Genomic DNA, 18,894 nt, shown 5'->3' on the forward strand with positions numbered 1-18,894 from the left:
ATGTACTAGGCAAGGGTAAATTTGAACATTGTACTTTATTACATAGGATTATAAATAATTCCTTTAATATACATACATGTTGCTATGTATACATTTAGCATATTAAAAAAACAACAACTGGTGCATAGTACTCTATGGTGTACAACCACCAAGTTTAATCCAGTGACAAACACTGAGATTGCCCCAATCTCCTTCCTGCCTTCAGAAATAAGAGAATAAGCAGGTATAAGCCCTTTATGGTTTTGTGTAAGATCTCTCTCTCTCTTTTATCAGGACTACTGCTGGTCATAGGGTATTCTTCTAACGAGGTAACATCTGATCTGATTGCTCTTCAAAATGACTGTACCCACCTCTGCTCTCACTAGCAGTGAATGAGGATCCTTATATTGTCATATCCCTACCAATACTTTGTACTATTCTACTTTCTAATTTTTGCTAGTCTGAATATTATGAGTTATTGTTTTAATTTGCATATCCTTATAGCTTTTGAGTTCTGTCTTTTATAAAGAGCCTATTTACATCTTTTTTTTCATTTTTTCCATTGGGGTTGCTGTTTTATTCTCTGTGATTTACAGAAATTCTTTGTATATTCTAGATGCTATTTCTTTGTTGATTTTAGACAGTAAAACAGCAAGATATTTGGTCTATTAATATCTGTATATTAACTTTATCCATGTCGTCCTTCATTGATTAAAAGTCTTCATAACTTAAGAAATCCACCTGTTTTTTTTCTTTGTATTGTTACATTTATGTTTTGAATTTAAAAAATTTCTTCCCTGCTGTTAGGTCACAAAGATATGAGCTTCATTTCTCCTATTAAATTTGCAGTTTTATCTTTACAGTGAGATGTTTCATTTCTCTGAAGAACACCTTTATACTTGCTGCTAGCTAGAAATGCTTTCTTTCTCTTTTCATATATGATCTGATTTTCCCAACACCATTTACTAAACAAACTCTCCTTTCCCCACTCATTTGTGACACCTATTAAGTTCCAATAAACAAGAGTCGGTTTCTGTGCACTCTATTCTATTCTATTTCACTGGTTTATCAATCTGTTTGTGTTCTAATACAATACTGGTTTTATTATTAGGATTTCAAAGTATGTCCTGAAATCTGATAAGGGAAAGACCCCTCTTCTGTGTTCTTCATTTCTTTCATATAAATTTTAGAAGAATATTACCAAGTTCCTCAAAAATTCCAACTAGACTGATTTAAAAACGGGCAAAGGACTTAAATAGACATTTCTCCAAAGAAGATATATGAATGGCCAAAAAGCACACGAAAAGATGCTCCACACCATGACCATCAATAGGAAAATGCAAATCAAATTCACAATGAGATACCACCTCACACCCTTAGGATGGCTGTTATCAAAAGAACAGAAAGCAAGTACTGGCAAGGATGTAGAGAAACGGGAACCCTTGCGCACTGCTAGTGGGAATGTAAAATGGTATAGCCATTGTGGAAAACAGCATGGCAGTTGCTCAAAAAATTATAAGAGAATTACCATATGACCCAGCAATTCTACTTCTGGGTACATACTCAAAAGAATTGAAAGCAGGGACTTGAAGGGATATTTGTACACTCATGTTCACTGCAGTATTATTTACAATAGCCAAAAGGTAGAAGCAGCCTCAAGTGTCCATCGACAAATGAATAGATAAGCAAAATGTGGTATATATTGACAATGGAATGTTATTTAGCCTTAAAAGGGAAGAAAATTCTGACACATGCTACAACATGGACGAACCGTGAAGACATTATGCTAAGTGAAATAAGTCAGTCACAGAAAAGACAAATACTGTATGATTCCACTTATATGAGGTACTCTTAGAGTAGTCAAATTCAAAGAGACAGAAAGTGTAATGGTGGTTGTGAGGGGCTGGTGGAGAGGGGAGAAATGGGAGTTATTGTTTAACTGGTACAGGGTTTCAGTTTGAGAAGATGGAACAAGTTTTGGAGATGGATGGTGGTGACAGTTGCATAACAATGTGAATATACTTAATGCCACTGACCTGTACACTTGAAAATGGTTACAATGGTAAATTTTGTTATGTATATTTTAGCACAATAAAAACAATCCAACTAAAGTTCATTCATTCTTTGAGCACTTCTATACTTTTTGGAATATAAAGATACTCCAAACCTTCCTTATATTTTTCCTTAACCTAGTATTCGCTCTAGCTATTTCTTCGAAGAGTCATTTCTTCCTTTTAGTGGGTACTAGTATTTAGTAACCAATATCTGGATACTAGATGTGTTCATTATTACTGGGGTGTCTCTGTTGCCAGGCTCTCTCAATGACTAGAACTGGGACATATATATATACACACACACACACACACACACATATATGTATATATACATATATATGTACATACACATGTACATATATATGTATATATACATATATATATATATATCCAAAAAAATGTATACAAGTGGACATTTTGGGCAACGTTGCTCAAGCAGTGGTTTGCTGTAATCAGAAGCGCCTGGATGCTGGTAGTAACCACTTTGAGCACCTCTTGTAATTGCAGAAGTCAAACGTGACTTGTATTCCTCTTTTGTTATCGGTGTATATTGAGTATAACAATTTTAATATAGTTTTCCTTTCTTAAAATATATATATTTTTGGCATCCCTGTATACACCCACACATATACACCACTCCCACACATATATACACATTTCCTCTTATATTTATTTCAGTATCTATATATATGTTGAAAACCATGAATTCATATCATTAGCTCTAATTTATTTAAAATCATAGGATTTATTCCAGCTTTCTCCTCTTCTGGATTTGTACCTTATTCTCTATCAGTGAAAAACCTGGCCACCATCATCCTCAATATATTTACTTATTTGCTCAGTCTTCTAAATATATTCTGATTCTACTGGGCCACCAATACCACCTCACCTAGACTTCGCGTTTGTATGCATGGGGCCTGGACTCTGCCTGGCTGCCATTACTGCCCTGCCTGAGCCTGCCTAATGGTACTTAAACACTGGGGGATGGAAGGAAAGGAGGGAGGGAGGGAGGGGAGGGGAGCGGAGGGAGGACTTTTAAAAATTTTACTTTTTAGTTGGTTCTTGCCGGTGGAAAAAAAAATGCTATTGATTTTTGTAGATTGATCTTATATTCAGCAACCTAATTGAAACATCTTAATAGTTAAAGTAATTTGTTTAATGTGGCACTTTTCCTGGGCAGAGGATCATATCATCTGAAAATGACAGCTTTGTCTTTCTCTGCTAAACCTTAGATCTCATTTCTTTTTCCCCCTTATTATTTTTTTTAATTGAGATATAATTGACATACAACATTGTATTAGTTTTAGGTGTCAAACATAATGATTTAACAACACTGTTAAGAGTAGTGTTAACAATATCTTTATCTTGCTGTAATCTTAATGGAAGCTTTTCTCTAAAAACAGTTTGCTAAGAATTGTCACAAATACACACTGAACTTTATTAAATGCCTTCTCTGTGCTGATTAAGATGATCATACATCATTCTCATTTAATCTATTAATGTGGTGACTTACACTTAAAAGAATCCTGGGATCAATTCCACTATATTGTGACATTTTATTTTTTTAATGCACTCCTGGAATCAATTAGCCAATATTTTATTTAGGAGTTCTGCATTGACATTGATATGAAAAACGGGACTCTTTTTTTTCTTTCCTTCCAAAGTACTTGTTTGGTTTGGAATCAGATTTACACTAGCCTTATAAAATGATATCAAAAACATAATGCTGAATGACAAAAGAAACGAATGAAATATATAACATACTATTTACATAAATTAAAAATACATGTGCACTAAATAATATGCATGTTTCAAGAACATCTGCATAAAAATAATATATTAAATACAGTAAAATTATTGGGAGAGATTAAGAGCATAATGGTGATAAAAATAAACAGGAAAGGGGCCTTGCATGGACCAGAGACGATCGTGCGCTATAAACTGAGGAGGACCGGGATTGCTCCTGGTGAGCAAGGATGAAAAAAAGCATCCTGAGATCATGGACCTGGGGGGCATCTAGTCCACCTCCCCAACAATGTAGGAATCCTTTTTTCAGCTTTCCTGAAAATGACTAAGGAGTATTTGATGGAATACTCTATGCAATGGGGATTGCATATCTGTAAAGCTGTCCATTTCGTTGTTGAAAGTTTTAAATATTAACTCCAATCTTCCCTTTTCCAGACTTACCAAATCGGAGATTCTGATGATAGGACCCAGAAATGCACGCTTTAAAAAATTTAAGAAAAGTTCTGAAAATGACTATACCAGATAACAGGGCACTGATTATTCAAATCTAGCTACATATCAAATTTACCTGTGGAACTTTAAAAAACTACAAATGCTTGAGCTTCATCCCTGGTGGTTCTAACGCAGGAAGTATGAACACTGGCTCATATCCGTGACAGCACTGCCTATTTGGACCGTATAGACCAGCTGTACGTGAACTTTAAGTTTTACTTTCAAGCAAGGGTCATGAACTATCAAACTATCCATCATATTATCTTAGATATTTCTGTGCACAGAGACGCAAAAGTGAACAGAGGCTGGCTCTAGTTGAGGATTGGATTATAGCCAAGAAAGGGTAAATCTCCTGGCCTGTATAGGGACGGAAACTGCTGAGGCAAGCAGTTACTTATATTACATTCACTTATTTGTTTACTCATTCATCAAATTTTTTATTGACGGACCATGTGCCATGCATAATGGGGAATATAGTTAAGTCAACAGGCAATTTCATTACATGTGATATGTGCTATTGCAGGGTCACGGTGGATAGGATGGGGCAATACAAGACACAGTGGAAGCACATAGAAATGGCTACCAATCCATAATTGATGGGCTGAGGAAGGCTTCCAGGAAAAAGTGACATATAAACTGAGATTAAGGGATAAGTAGGAGTTAGCTAGGTGAAAGGGACAATTAAGGGAGTGGAGTAGAAAGAAATAGTGTCCAAACTAAGGCAATAAAATGTGCAAAGGCTAGAGGATTGACAGCAATGAAAGATGAAGCTGTAGAGGTAGGAAGGGCTCAAAATATGATTAGAATTTACTCTGAGGGCAAAGGGAAAGGATATTAAGTTAGGAAGTCACAAGATCCAATGTGAATTGTACAAATATCATTTTGGTAAAGCAAGGAAACAGACATAGCAGAGGGACGGGTCAGGATAAAAGTAGGGAGATCAGGTAAGAAGTTGGTGCAGTAACAGAGTTAAGAAATGTTGGTGACTTAAACCAGGAGAGTGGAATTCATGGATCGAGAAAAGGAGATGGAGTTGAGAGACACTGGGAAGCAGAATCTATAGGACTCAGTGTCTGATCAGACATGAGGATAAGTCTAAGAGAAAAGAGACTAATTCCATGTTTTTGGCTTACTGGTGCCATTTGTTGAACTATAAAACTCAGGAGTAAGAGTTTGTGGATGATGGCTAGAAATGAGGATAAAAGATGACTATTTCAATTTAGAACATAACATCTAAATAGCTTTGTGACATTCAAGTAAAGAGGGACAATAGCCACAGAATATTCAGTTCTAGAACAGAGGAGGTAGATTTGGACTTGAGATACAGATTTGGAAGGCATACGTAAAGATGGTAAAGGGAATGAGTGAGATTGCCTAGGGGGAACTTAGGTTGGGAGAGCTAAATATGAATCTACAGATGCAAGTGAACATCACCTTTTGCGGGATGGGGGAGGAGAAGCCCTACCAAAGAGACTGAAGAAGAGATTCAAAAGAAGTAGAAAACCAGGAGAAATGGTATCATCAAAGGTAAGGGAAGTGGGTTTTGCAAAGAGATGGCAGTGGCCATCACCAAATGCTACCACTAGATTTATCAATGAGTTTTGATCAATGATCTTGGTTGAGTGATGGTAGCCAAAGATTTGGCCTTAATCTTACAGCTGTTAGAACAGCTTCCTTCTTAATGAATTTTCTCCTATCTAAAACTCAAAGCTGTTGACAACCAAGTTAGTTCCTTGATAAGTAACTTATAAAAGAAGACTTTTATTTCAATAATTACTGCTTCCATGGAATTATATAATCATTCATGTATTCAAACAATATCTGAATACTTTCTATATGCCAGTTGCTGTACTGGAGATTGGATATACAATGGTGAATACAAACAAGGTCTGTTTTCATTCAGTGAAGGTGGGGGCTTTTCAGTAGCAATTGTCATTATATTTTAAAAAATGAAAATAAAGATCCACAGGTTTCCAGAATACAGGTTCCTGATCTAAACTTAAGTTTAATTATAGAACATCTATTGCCATAATTTTTGAAGAACACAGTACCAGTGAGTTAAAGTCATAAACAAAACAAAACACAAACTAGATTTAGAACTCACCTCCTCAATTTACAAACTGTGTAATTTGGGAAAATTACTTAATTTCTTTGAGCCTGCTTTCAGGGGTAGTAGTGATGGTATCTGACTCAGCTTCAGAGCCAAAAAAAGCTGGTTGTGTGACGCAGTCCGAGTGATCGGGGTACCCAAGGAGGAAAAGAACAGGGCAACTGTAGATGCTGACTAGGTGGTCCTTTTATAAGGGGGAGTGGGAAATCAAAGCAGAGTTGGGGAACAGTGATGAGAAGCAGGAACTGACTTTGTTCAATGGCGCCTTCTCCTTAGGTCACCCTCCATCAGAAGTAAACCGAAGGATGATGACAAAATGAAAAGAATGTGTACATGGTGAAGCTTGTAGACTGCGAGCTTCATGATAGCATGGCCTAGTTGAACTGTTCTGTTCAGACACTCTTATATATCAGGATCTTTAGTAAAATCTTTCTTTTTAGCTGGTCACATTTCTCAGAGAACTGTCTTCCAACGTCCTGCCTTGTTGGCAGGCTGCCAGAGTTCTGAGAGCTGAAGGGAAAGTTGACTGGTATTCTCAATATTTGGCATTCACTTAACCTCCTTGCTTACAACAAAACAGAATTTCTCTCAGCCAGACCTAGTGTCTCCCAGGCTAGTGATGTCCTCTCTCTTAAAAATAAATACACAAACAAACCTCTAATCTTCTGTCAGGGTGGGTAATGGAGAGGCAGCTGGCTGTTTACATAGAACTGGAAACGGATCTGGGAGGGGAATCCAACTGCATCTTAAGGAGACTTTCAACCAATCCTCTTTTTAACATTTTAGCCCCATTGTAACCTCCCGCTTTCAGAGATAACTTGATGTGTCTCATTACTGAGCCTTTTGCTGTCCTGCAAATTGGGCTGCTTCAAGGCTTTTAACAATTGTCAGTTAGGAAAAGGCTTTCTTGGGTCTGCTAAGCAAAGTCACTTATCTATCAGTATTCTATATTCTAGTTTCCAAAATGTTGTTGTTGTCTCTTGTTTTGCATGTGTCTATGTCTTTTTTAAAATTGTTTACTTTTGTTTTAGTGGGGCTTGGGGTAGTAGCTGAGATTAAATGTACACATTCAATCTTTTCACTTTAACCAGAAGTTACTCCATTTACTTCTCTTGTCTCATCTCCCACTACCTTTGTATACTACATTCAACAACATGGAGAGATTTTTTTCAATTTGAAAAAACACAGGCCCTCTACATACTTTTTTTCTATTGGCAAATCCTCTGTCTGGAATACTCTCCTTCCTAATCCTTGTCTGACAAATGCCTTCTGTGACCATCTCCCTCCCATTCTAAATCTAGTAACCCCGTAATAGGATCTATATTACTTTTTCACACATCTCTATGAGTGCACACACCACTACATTAAAAATATTGGTTTACCTGTGAAGTTTTTCTTTTAGACTGTGAACTCTTTAAGAACCAGGATAATATCTTAATCATCTCAGTATGTCCAGTACTTAGTACCTAGTACAGACTAGTATGCAGTAGAAATCAGTAAATGTGTGAATAGAAAGAAAAGAGTAAAATACAAGTCCTCATTAAACAAGATGTATTTTACCAATTAATATAATCTTAATGTGTTAGTCTATTCCAGGCTGCTATGTGGTTTATAAATAGAACTTTATTTCTCACAGTTCTGGAGGTTGGAAGTCCAGAATCAGGGTGCCAGCATGGTCAGATTAAGGCTCTCTTCAGGGCTGCAGACTTTTCACTGTATCCTTAAAAGGGGTTAGGGAGCTAGTTGACTCTCTTTTAAAAGGACATTAATCTCAGTTGTGAGGGCTCTGCCATCATGACCTAATCACCTCCCAAAAGTCCCACCTCCTAATACCATCACATTGGGGGTAAGTTTCCTAATGTATGAATCTAGAAGGGTACATTCAGACTACAGCACTTAACAAAATCCCCCAAATTTGCTACCACATATATACAAACTGGTCATCAGTGCTTGAGTGTCTTTAAAAACTTCTAGATTAAGTCAATCTGATGTGGAAAGTTTGGGGTTCCAGAAGAGAAGCTTTTTTTCTCATACTTTTAAACCTCTATGTGGTTTCCTATATTACTCAAGAGCCCTTAGCCCAAGAAGCCCAATATAAGAATTTATCCAGCAACCAATGAAATTTTATAAAAACACTTTGTTGGTGACTGAATTTTCGTCTGTGACAAAATCTGAGGTTTGACTTTGAAGCCTCTCCTCTTTAATAAGGCAGCACCCTTGATTACTTTAGAGATACTGACCACATCCAGCTGAAGTCACACTGAGCCCACAGTTTAGTAAATCACTTTTTTTTCTTCACAGTAAGGCTTTTTCAATGAATTGAAATTCACCGATTTACATTCTGGTACAAGTTCCTGATCTTGTCACAGACTAGTACTTTGAATAGTGCTGTATTAAATCATCTCATTATATCCTCCATGTATCTTAACCGCTCTTCCATATTTTCCATTTTCTTGTCTCTCTCTTGTCCATTATATGTAATTGCTTCAGACGTGTATCTGGTTCACTATAATTCTTTCACTGTGTCTAGTCTGATGTTTAACTTATCCCTTTTCTGAAATTATGGATTTATTTCTTTGTTTACTTATTTTATCCTCCAAATTTCAAACGTATATCAAAATTGAATTTTATAATGAATACCTGTATACTTATCACCTAGAATGTATCATTAAATGTTCACTATGCTTGTTTTATCATTTATCTATCCATCTACCTATCCATTAATCCATCTTATTTTTAGTGCTTTTCAAAGTAAATCACAGACATCAATTATACCTCCCCCTAAGTATTTTAGCATGCATATCATTAATTAGAGTTCAATATTTGTTGACGCTTTTCTTTTGCTGCACAATTTACATACAACAAAAATATAAATATTAAGTGTACATTCACTTAGTTTTGACAAATATGTCATAATGTTTTTAAGATCTAAATGGTTGCATGTATTGTTAACTTGTTCATTTAATAGGAGTACATTATATGAATATATGATAGTTTAAAAAAAATCTATTCTCTGACTGATGGACTCCTGGGCTGTTTCAAGTTTTAGGCTATTACGAAGGAAACTCCTATGAATACTTTTGCGTCTTTTTTGTAGATGTTTCCCTTTTCTTTTTTTTTTTTTATAAGACCCAGAGGTGAAATTACTGGATCATAGGATAGACTTGCTTAGATTTATAAGAATCTCTCAGACTTTTCTCTGAGTGTACCCGTTTACACTCATAACAATAAAGTGTGAGAATTCCTTCTCACAGAATAACTTTAAGATCACAAAAAGCAGTTACTTTACAATCCTGCCAATATTTGGTGTTGTCAGACTTCTCAATTTTAGCCATACTGGTGGTTATACACTTGATGCATGAACAACACAGGTTTGAATGGCATGGGTCTACTTACATGCTGATATTTTAAAATAAATAAATACTTGTACTGTTTTTTAGTATAAGGTTGGAGGTACAAACATGCAGAAGGCTGACTGTATATATTGACCTATGCCATTTTATATAGACTTGAGCATTCATGGATTTTGGTATCTGTGGTGGGGTAGGGGTGGTGGTGGTCCTGAAAGCAATTCCCCTTGGACACCAAGGAACAACTGGGTGTAGTTAAGTTTCGGGGAGAATCAAGTTATACTCGGATTTCCTACAGGGGGAGGTCAGTTTCCCCAACCTCTACGTTGTTCAAGGGTCAACTGTATTATCTCATAATGGTTTTAATTTGCATTTCCCTGGTGACTAATGGTATTAACACTTCTTCACGTGTTTACTGATCATTCACATACCTGATTTTGTAGTGTCTGTGCAAATTGTCCAGTTTTAAAAATTAATTTGGCGGCTTCTTCTTAAGTTGTAGAAGTTCTTTCTATAAACATGACACACCAGTTTTTTGCCACATATATATTTTGGGAATATTTTTTCCCAGTCTTACCTATTCATTTTCATAATGGTATCTTTTGATGAGCATAAGTTTTAATTCTGATGAAGTACAATAATCGTTTTTTTCTTTTTTGGTTATCACTTTCTGTGACCTAAGAAACCGCTGTCCATTCCCAAATCATGAAACTACTCCACGTTTTCCCCTAAAAGGTCTGTGTTTATATTTTTTGTTTAGGTCTATGCTCGACCTCAAATTAATTCTTGTGTTTGATGTGAGATAGAGGTAGAATATCCATTTTACCATAGGGATGGATATTCACTTACTCCAGCACTATTTGTGGAAAAAACTTCTCTCCCTATTGGATTACTTTGGTGTCTTGGTCAAAAAACAAACAAACCATAAATGTGGGTCTGTTTCTGGGTGCTCTTTTCCCCCGATCTACCTGTTGATGCTATGGCAGTACTACACTGTCTTGATTATCACAGGCTGATAGTAAGTCTTGAAATCAAGTAGTTTAAGTCCTCCAATTTTGTTCTTTTTCAAGACTGCTTTTGCCATTCTAAGTCCTCCGCGTTTCCGTATGAATTTTAGACTCAGCCTGACAATTTCCAGAAAAAAGTCTGTTACAATTTTGCTTGAGATTGCATTCAACCCATAGACCCATCTGCAGAGAACTGACATCCTAAAAATAGTGAGTCTTCCACATCCTCTGAGTTTTTACTTTTAATTATTATATAATTTAAACTTACCTGGTCATTTTTATTAGTCTCTTGTTATTTGCTTATTTTGTATTCCATCTTTTATTTATTTAAATATTTTAATTATTATATATTCAAATTGGATAATTCCAATACATAAAGTCTTTGGTGGGTCTAAATCTGTTGTTGGTTCTGTTGACACTAATTCATACTGGCTCATTTCCTTGGTATTTGGTCATTTTTAAATTGTGAGTTCGTATCTTACTGAATTTAATCTATGGGGATCCTGATTGCCTAAACTAGGGTGGCATTATTCTAGACCGGATTTACAATTGCTTCTTCTGGAAGCAGAGGTGAGGGGCATGCCACTGAATAGGGATTATCTTACTCTTCTTCCATGATCTAGCCTGATGCAAAACTCTCAAGTTCAACCAGCTCTCTTTATAGAGGCCAAAACTTAATTGCGCTTACAAATCTGGTTTTCCCAACTGCTAATTGCTCAGAATTTGGTTTTCCCTGTTTGTCCATTTCTTGAGAGTAGAGGTTTCCTTTTCCACTTGGGAAAAACAATGTATCAAAACCATTTTTGGGGGTAATTTTCTAAGATCTATTGTTCTTTTAGTGAGAGGGTCCATCATAGCATGCAGTTTGTTTTGATTCTGGAAATGGAGGATTTCACTGTATTGTCAAATTGTAATTTGTTAAAAGAGCATAGCTAAGATCTTGACATGTAAAGTTTTCATCATCTATCTGCTAAAATGGAAATAGTTAAGGCCATGATATTTTTAGAGATTTATAGTAGCTTCAGTTATAAAAAATACTAAAATATGATCAGTTATTTGAAATAAGATGATATGTAGGAATAATCTAAAACCTCTATAAACCAGTTCTAAAAAATTATCCTGGCATTGAAATAACCTGATAAACAGAGTAAGCCCTTGGCAGTACACATGTTCCATTTCATTTTCCCTTGAGGATAGGAAAAACAGAATAACTTCAAGATCACGAAAAGCAAAAATTACCAAAGTTTTTGAATCCTTACCTAAAACATAGTTTATTTAGTTGATGTTTCTTTTTAAAACACCAACACAGATGTTTGGCTTCTTTGCCTTGACTCTACGCTTTTGTAAAAAATGTTCAGAATGTCATGTTAAATTCCCTCAAGTAAGGTTGTTACAACAAGAATATAAATACTAATAAATCCCAAGTTCGTAATAAATAACCCATTAAAATAAGAATATCACATGTGAGTCCATTTATAACTCAGAAGAGCCTCTATATAATGTTAAACAACAGCATGTGCTGGGATGAAGATAGAATCTAATTTTATGGATTTATGAAATATTGAATTATAAAATATTACATGCCTATCAGTCCAGGTATACCTGAAAGCAGGAAAAAAAATCCATGCCTTCTTTTTTTCAGAAATATTATTCAAAGGAAAAAAAAATATTTGTAGTCCAAGGGTACCTGACAAGTCAATAAGTGACTAAGTAGTATATGATAAAATTAAGTTTAGAGAAAGTCTTATAATTTAGTTCTTCAGTTAATAAACAGCACAGACAGAACTAATAGTAGAAAGCATCCTAAAATAGTTTTTGTAGTTTTATCACCAATTAGTTTAGGGAATCAGGAAATTACCTAACTATAGGGCTTCTAGAAACCTTGATCTGTATAACGAGAATACCAAAGTAACATTAACAAAGTAACAAAAGACATGTGGCTTTTTTTGGGCAAATTTATTATGCTGTATTCTTCTCATAAAGTTGTGATAATTTTCTTTCTACAAAAATGAGAATCTTTTAAAAAAAATTATAAAATAGATGCTTGTTATATTTTATATAATTTACCGTGTGTGTGTGTGTGTGTGTGTGTGTGTGTGTAGCTGAGAAAGGTTTGTATTGAAGGTCAAAACTCTTCTAATCCATATGCCAGACATAATCACTATTAAGAATTTAATGTAAATATACTTCCAGATTTTGAGAATGATATACATACATACATACATACATCCATACACACATGTGATTTTAGGTCAAAAATAAAATCCTATCTACTTTATGTAACCTCCTCTTTGCTCACTTAGCAATATGTAAGTTTCTCAATATGGGTACATATTATAGATGCACCTCTTTGTACTTAATAGCTGAAGAATATTCCAAAGAAAAGCTGTATCATAATTAAATTAATATCCAAATGGTAACATTTGGTTGCTTTCAATTTTTGCTATTATAAACTATTATAGTGAGTCTCTTGTACTCTAAAGTAAGATTATATTTCCCGTAAAAACGAATCATCACTTATCTTGTTAATTTGATTAAAGAAGAAACAAAGAGCTTGTTATAAGATTACAATGCTTGATTTTAAGTTAGAATTTCTGAGAAAGACACCCTTTGAAATGGTTTTGTAAAGATAAATATATCCTGCCAAAAAATCTAATAGCAGTGCCCTAAGACATAAATGTGTGTAAGTTATAAGGTTATATAAAGAATAATGATATAATGAACACCCACCTAGTTTAAGAACTAGAGTATTACCATTACCTCTGAAGATCTCTATGTTCACTGCCCTTCCTCTGTCCCCCAGAGGTAATTCTCTTCAATATTCTGTTAATTATTTCCTTGACTTTCTTTTTTTCTACCTTAATTGAGGTATAATTGGCAAGTAAAATTGTAGTATACAATATGATTTAATATACATATACATTGCCTTGCTTTTCTTTAATTTTACCACATACAGTATATTGTATCCCTAAATTAAATATCCTTAAATAATGTTACATGTTTTAAATTTTATCTGAATGGAACCGTATTATAATTGAATTGCCTTTTTATTTTTGCACAGAATTATCTTAATATTCATCCACATTGTTCCTTACAGCTGTAATTCATTCATTTTCGCAGTTAAATAATATTCCAATATAACAAGATAACATAATTTATATATCTATTCTGCTGGTTGGCATATGAATTGTATCCAGTTTTCTGCTATTTCAGACAGTGAACAATTTTGTACATGTCTCTTGGTGTATGAGGGCAAGAACTACTCCAAGAATGGAATCACTGGATTACGGAATATATTCATATTCAGCTTTATAGGAAAATGACAAATTATCTTATTTCGTGTTATCTTATATCTTACTATATTTTTTAAAGTGACTATACCATTTTATATTCTAACCAGCAGAGTTTACATGTTCCATAACTTCACCAATACTTAAAATAAGATTTTTTAATTACTACAAAATTGTGAATATAAAAGGCTATCTCATTGTGGTTTTAATATAGATTTCTCCAATTACTGACCTGGATCATTTTTTTATACACCTATTATCCAAATGGGTTTCCTTTACTTTTAGATACTTTTTTAGTTCTCTTTGCCCATTTAGAATTTGGGTTGTCTTTTCTTATTGATTTGTAAGAGTTTTTAAAATCTGAATACTAATCCGTTGATAGGCATATGCTTTGCAAATATCCTTCCCTCTGAGGTTTGCATTTTCACTCTCTTTGTGGTATTTGTGATGAACAGAAATTCTTAATTTTAATGTAGTCAAATTAATCTTTTCTTTTAAGGTTGGCACTATTTGTGACTTAACAAATATTTTCCCCACCCCAAAGTCATAAAGATATCTCCTTTATTCTGTTTGAAAAATTGTATAGGTTGTCTTTTCATATTTAAGTCTTTAATCCACATGAAACTGATTGTAGTGTATGGTGGGAGGTATCTACATTTTTTGTATACATGATACATTATGTATACATGGTCACCTAATTGTTCTGGCATTATTTATTAAATTTTTCATCTTTTTGACACTTAGTTGAAGTGTTAACTTTGTGATAAATTGTGTTTCCATGTATGTGTACATCTGTTTATGAACTCTATATTCTGTTCCATTGGTCACTTTGTTTGATTGTCCAATATCGCATTGTCTTAATTACTAAAATCTTAAACTAATTAAAATTTTTTTTAAGTTTTATAGAGGTACAACTGACAAATAAAACGATAAGATATTTAAGTGTTGATTATAATGATTTGATATATGTATACATCGTAAAAGGATTCCCAAATTGAGTTAATTAACATATTCATCACCTTACATACTTACCATTTTTTTGATGCAAACATTTAAGTTCTACTCTGTAAGCAAATTTCAATTACATAATACAGTGTTATCAACTATAGTCAGCATGTTTTATATCATATCCTCAGGCCTTATTCATCTTATAGCTAAAAATTTGCATCTGTTTCTAAGAGTTTGACTATTCCCCTCTCCCCGGGCCCCAGATTCCACATGTAAGTGACACCATGCAGTAGTCATCTGGCTTATTTTCATTTAGCATAATGTCTTCAAGGACCATCCATTTTGTCACAAATAGTACGATTTCCTTCTTTCTCATGGCTAAATAATATTCCTGTGTGTGTGTGTGTGTGTGTCACACAAATCATCTTTATCCATTCTACTGATGGACACTTAGGTTTTATTTCTGAAGCTTGGCTATTGTGAATAATGCTGCAGTGAACACGGGAGTATAAATACTTCTTTGATATTATTTTCATTTCCTTTGGATATACCCAGAACTGGAATTGTTGGATCACATGGCAATTCTCTTTTTAATTTTTTGAGGAATCTCCATACTGTTTTTCATACATTCCCACCAACAGGGCACAAGGGTTCCCTGTTTTCTACATCCTTGCCAATACTTGTTATCTTGTCTTTTTGACAATAGCCATTCCGACAGAGCTGAGGCGGTTTTGATTTGTATTTCCCTGATGATTAGTGATGTTGAACACATTTTCATGTATCTATTGGCCACTTGTATGTCTTCTTTTAAATTAATTTTTGATATCGGAAAGGCCAATTTCCACATTTTTCTTTTCTTTTTAAGGAGTGTATATATTGGTAATTTTTACGGTTTTGCTCTTCCAGTTGGGATTCTGATGGGAACTGCATTGCTTCTTATTTTGGGGAAAACTGATTTATATAATTTTATAATACTGAGTCTTCCAATCTATGAACATGGTATATCTTTCCATTTATTTAGACTTTCTTTCATCCACATAGAATTTTATTATCAATCATACCCTGCAATTCTCACTTTCCAATTTACCAGAATTTAACATGAATTTTGTTCAGCTTCTCATGAGTCCCATAGATTGTCTTTGAAATCTTAATATTTAATTACATTTTTCTCCTTGTGCAAAAAGTTTGAGAGAGGATTTTTACATCACTTGTAAAGAATATGATGCTAATGTCACAGAATATCTGAAAAGGGAGACAGGATGGGGAAACCAAATTATTTGCTTCTTCTAAATTATGTCTTCATGATTTTGTGGGAAGTTTATCTCTGTAAGATCATACACATATTTTGAAGCTATCTAGAAATTTATTTTTGTGCTTCACACATACAAAGTGCTAGTACATACTTAGCTGAGTAATTCATTAATCATTTGGATTATCCACCATTCATTAACCTCTACCTTAATAATACAACTGAAAACTGATTAGAAAGGGCTGACATGAATACAGGAATTAAGTAACATATAACCAAATATTTTAAAGATGACTTCATTTTCAGAAAGCTTGCTTACAGAACTAGTAAAATAACTTAGTACTTTTCAAGAGAAAACAAAGAATGAAAAACTTTTAATATTTTACAGAGTAATAAATTACTGTTTCTGACAGAAATGGTATGGATATTGGCTCTTCATCCTATAAGCTGTGGAAGGCTCAAGAAGGTGATATATCAGTAATTACTGAATCTCCTGGAAAAATAAAAAGTATTCTCAAATAAGAATAATCAACTGAAAGAACTGAAAATTACCTGTAGCGTACAGTTCATCATCCTTATTATGTAGTCAAACTGTTGATGGTCTAATATTGCCCGGTTTTGCTGCACATGCAAACCCAGTTCATCAGTGAGACACTGTCTTGCTGCCTTTCCTTTAAGGGCTCTCAGGGCAGCAGGAAGGGTCTGAGGATAAAAGAGGAAGAAGTGAACAAAAGGCACTGGAAAAAAAATTAACTTTTAATCTCACTGAAAATTTAAGTGCATTTTGTAAACCATTTAACAGTTATTAGTAAAATTAAACTAGAACAGAGTTGCTTTGAAATTAAGAACAATTATAAATAAGAGGATTTATAGTTATTTTTATTTGTAAACTAGTATGAAAAATAAGTAGAATTAGTTTATGTGATAAATTTAAAAAACATTAACTGTGCTTCAAAAAAAAAAAAACTCATCAAAACTTTGGTCACCAAAATGACTACTGCTTCAGATCACAAGTCAAAGCCACAGACACTCAGACACCTTCTTTCAATAACTGGCCACATCTCCATGACAAGAATAAAGAAAAATTAAAATGACAAGAAACACAGGTGGCTTTCTACTTAAACTGATCAGTTATGTAATCACTACTCAGTTTTTAATTTTATGACTGGAAAATTCTACAGTATCGTCTCCTCATTTCAATATCACAATAAAGAAAGAAAAAGGACTCAGAGCAACAAATGGAAATCTTTAGGTTTATTCATTAAAATTCTTTCATTTCATCACTCACAAGAATGCCTCTTCCAGTTCACTATGTAAAGCCTAGCTAATATACTTTATATGAAATAATAAAAGGTCTATTTAACTTTGAAAACCTGAAAAATAAATAGACAAATCAGCCAAAAAAAAAAAAGGAAGTGAAGAACTCTGGGAGTAGGAGGGCATAGTAGTATTACAGGCAGGTACAAGAAATAGGGTGTGAAAGCTGAAAGCAAGAGAAGCCAAACAAAGTCTGTAACACTTCAACTGTAAGAAAAAATGGAAACCAAACAACCTCAAAACATGAAGGGGCTTGGGGTCATTTAGTGTGAGGGTAAAAACTTTACTCTTTACTTGACATGCCTTACAAGCCCCTTGTAATAGATGTTCTGAACTATGACAAGTCACTAAGGAAAGGTTAAATTATGTTAGGCATGATTTATTAAAGGCTAGAAATGTGCTTTATTGAGGTACATTTAAGTTGAATACTACAGTTTCTATGGTTCATTACTTATTCTTATTAGATTCTTTGTAATAAATAAAATTATATTTAAAATGTTAAATTTCTAAACAATATGCCAAAAGAGGATTTAAGGGACAATGTGTAAAGTTTGAGGGAAAACAATGACTACCAATATTTCTCTGGAAGCCATATAATTAGGTTTGGCTGAGATTATAAATTTTAGACACTATTTATTTAAAATGATCAAAACACTTGACAAGAAAAAAAGGATGAAATTAGGGGAGAGGCCAGTTAGCAAGCCAAGCATGTAAATCTGAAAGGAAAATGATGAATTCTTACTTGGGAAAGATGGCATTTTATTACCTTTTCAGTCTCCAATGTTTTATTTTCAAATATGAATGAGATGCAGTTTCTAACAACTTCCAATCTCTGTGCACTGTTGAAAATTGTTGTCACCTTATCCATTATCGAAACTAGTAAAGGAATATAAAGAAAACACAAATAAATTAAAAACACCTTAGGCAATTATAAAAGCAAGAGAAATATTACCGTTTACAGTTTCTATGACCGACACTTAGAATTGTTTTTTTTCCCCTTGTTATATGGCATTGAAGGTATTCCACTTCATTACTTTCATTACATTTTTAGGTTTTGAAGTGTCCACTAGTCAATGGTTTATTGAGGATAATTTCACAGGATAGATTCCAATGATAACACTTAAATCTTATGCAAAGTAATTCATATTGCACAGTAAAATTATATTAAGAAAAGCTAAACATTTACTTTAACTTTAATTATAAACAAACTGATAAGAAATGTTTGGAGTACAAGATCATGCAAAGTAGCTAATATTTATATGTAAGAGAGCTACTAATGGAAAAAGAAGTTGATATGTCTAAGACATTACCAAAGAAAAACCACACACCACAAAAAATTAGATTCTATTAAT

The 18,894-nt window shown here is 33.9% G+C and overlaps 1 protein-coding gene across 2 annotated transcripts in view; it reads right to left on the bottom strand.

Annotated features, from left to right (window-relative positions):
- Window positions 1–18,894, bottom strand: part of SBF2 (SET binding factor 2) — a 391,441-nt gene that overhangs the window by 131,561 nt on the left and 240,986 nt on the right. For both annotated transcript variants that reach the window (XM_019728975.2, XM_019728981.2), the window contains exons 15-16: window positions 18,309–18,418; window positions 16,778–16,927 (exon numbers count right to left, since the gene is read on the bottom strand). In XM_019728975.2, coding sequence (XP_019584534.2) covers window positions 16,778–16,927; window positions 18,309–18,418 — 260 coding nt within the window. The remainder of the gene's footprint in view (window positions 1–16,777; window positions 16,928–18,308; window positions 18,419–18,894) is intronic.

The sequence above is a fragment of the Rhinolophus sinicus genome, linkage group LG06 (assembly GCF_036562045.2).
Source record: "Rhinolophus sinicus isolate RSC01 linkage group LG06, ASM3656204v1, whole genome shotgun sequence".
In the NCBI taxonomy this organism is placed as follows: domain Eukaryota; kingdom Metazoa; phylum Chordata; class Mammalia; order Chiroptera; family Rhinolophidae; genus Rhinolophus; species Rhinolophus sinicus.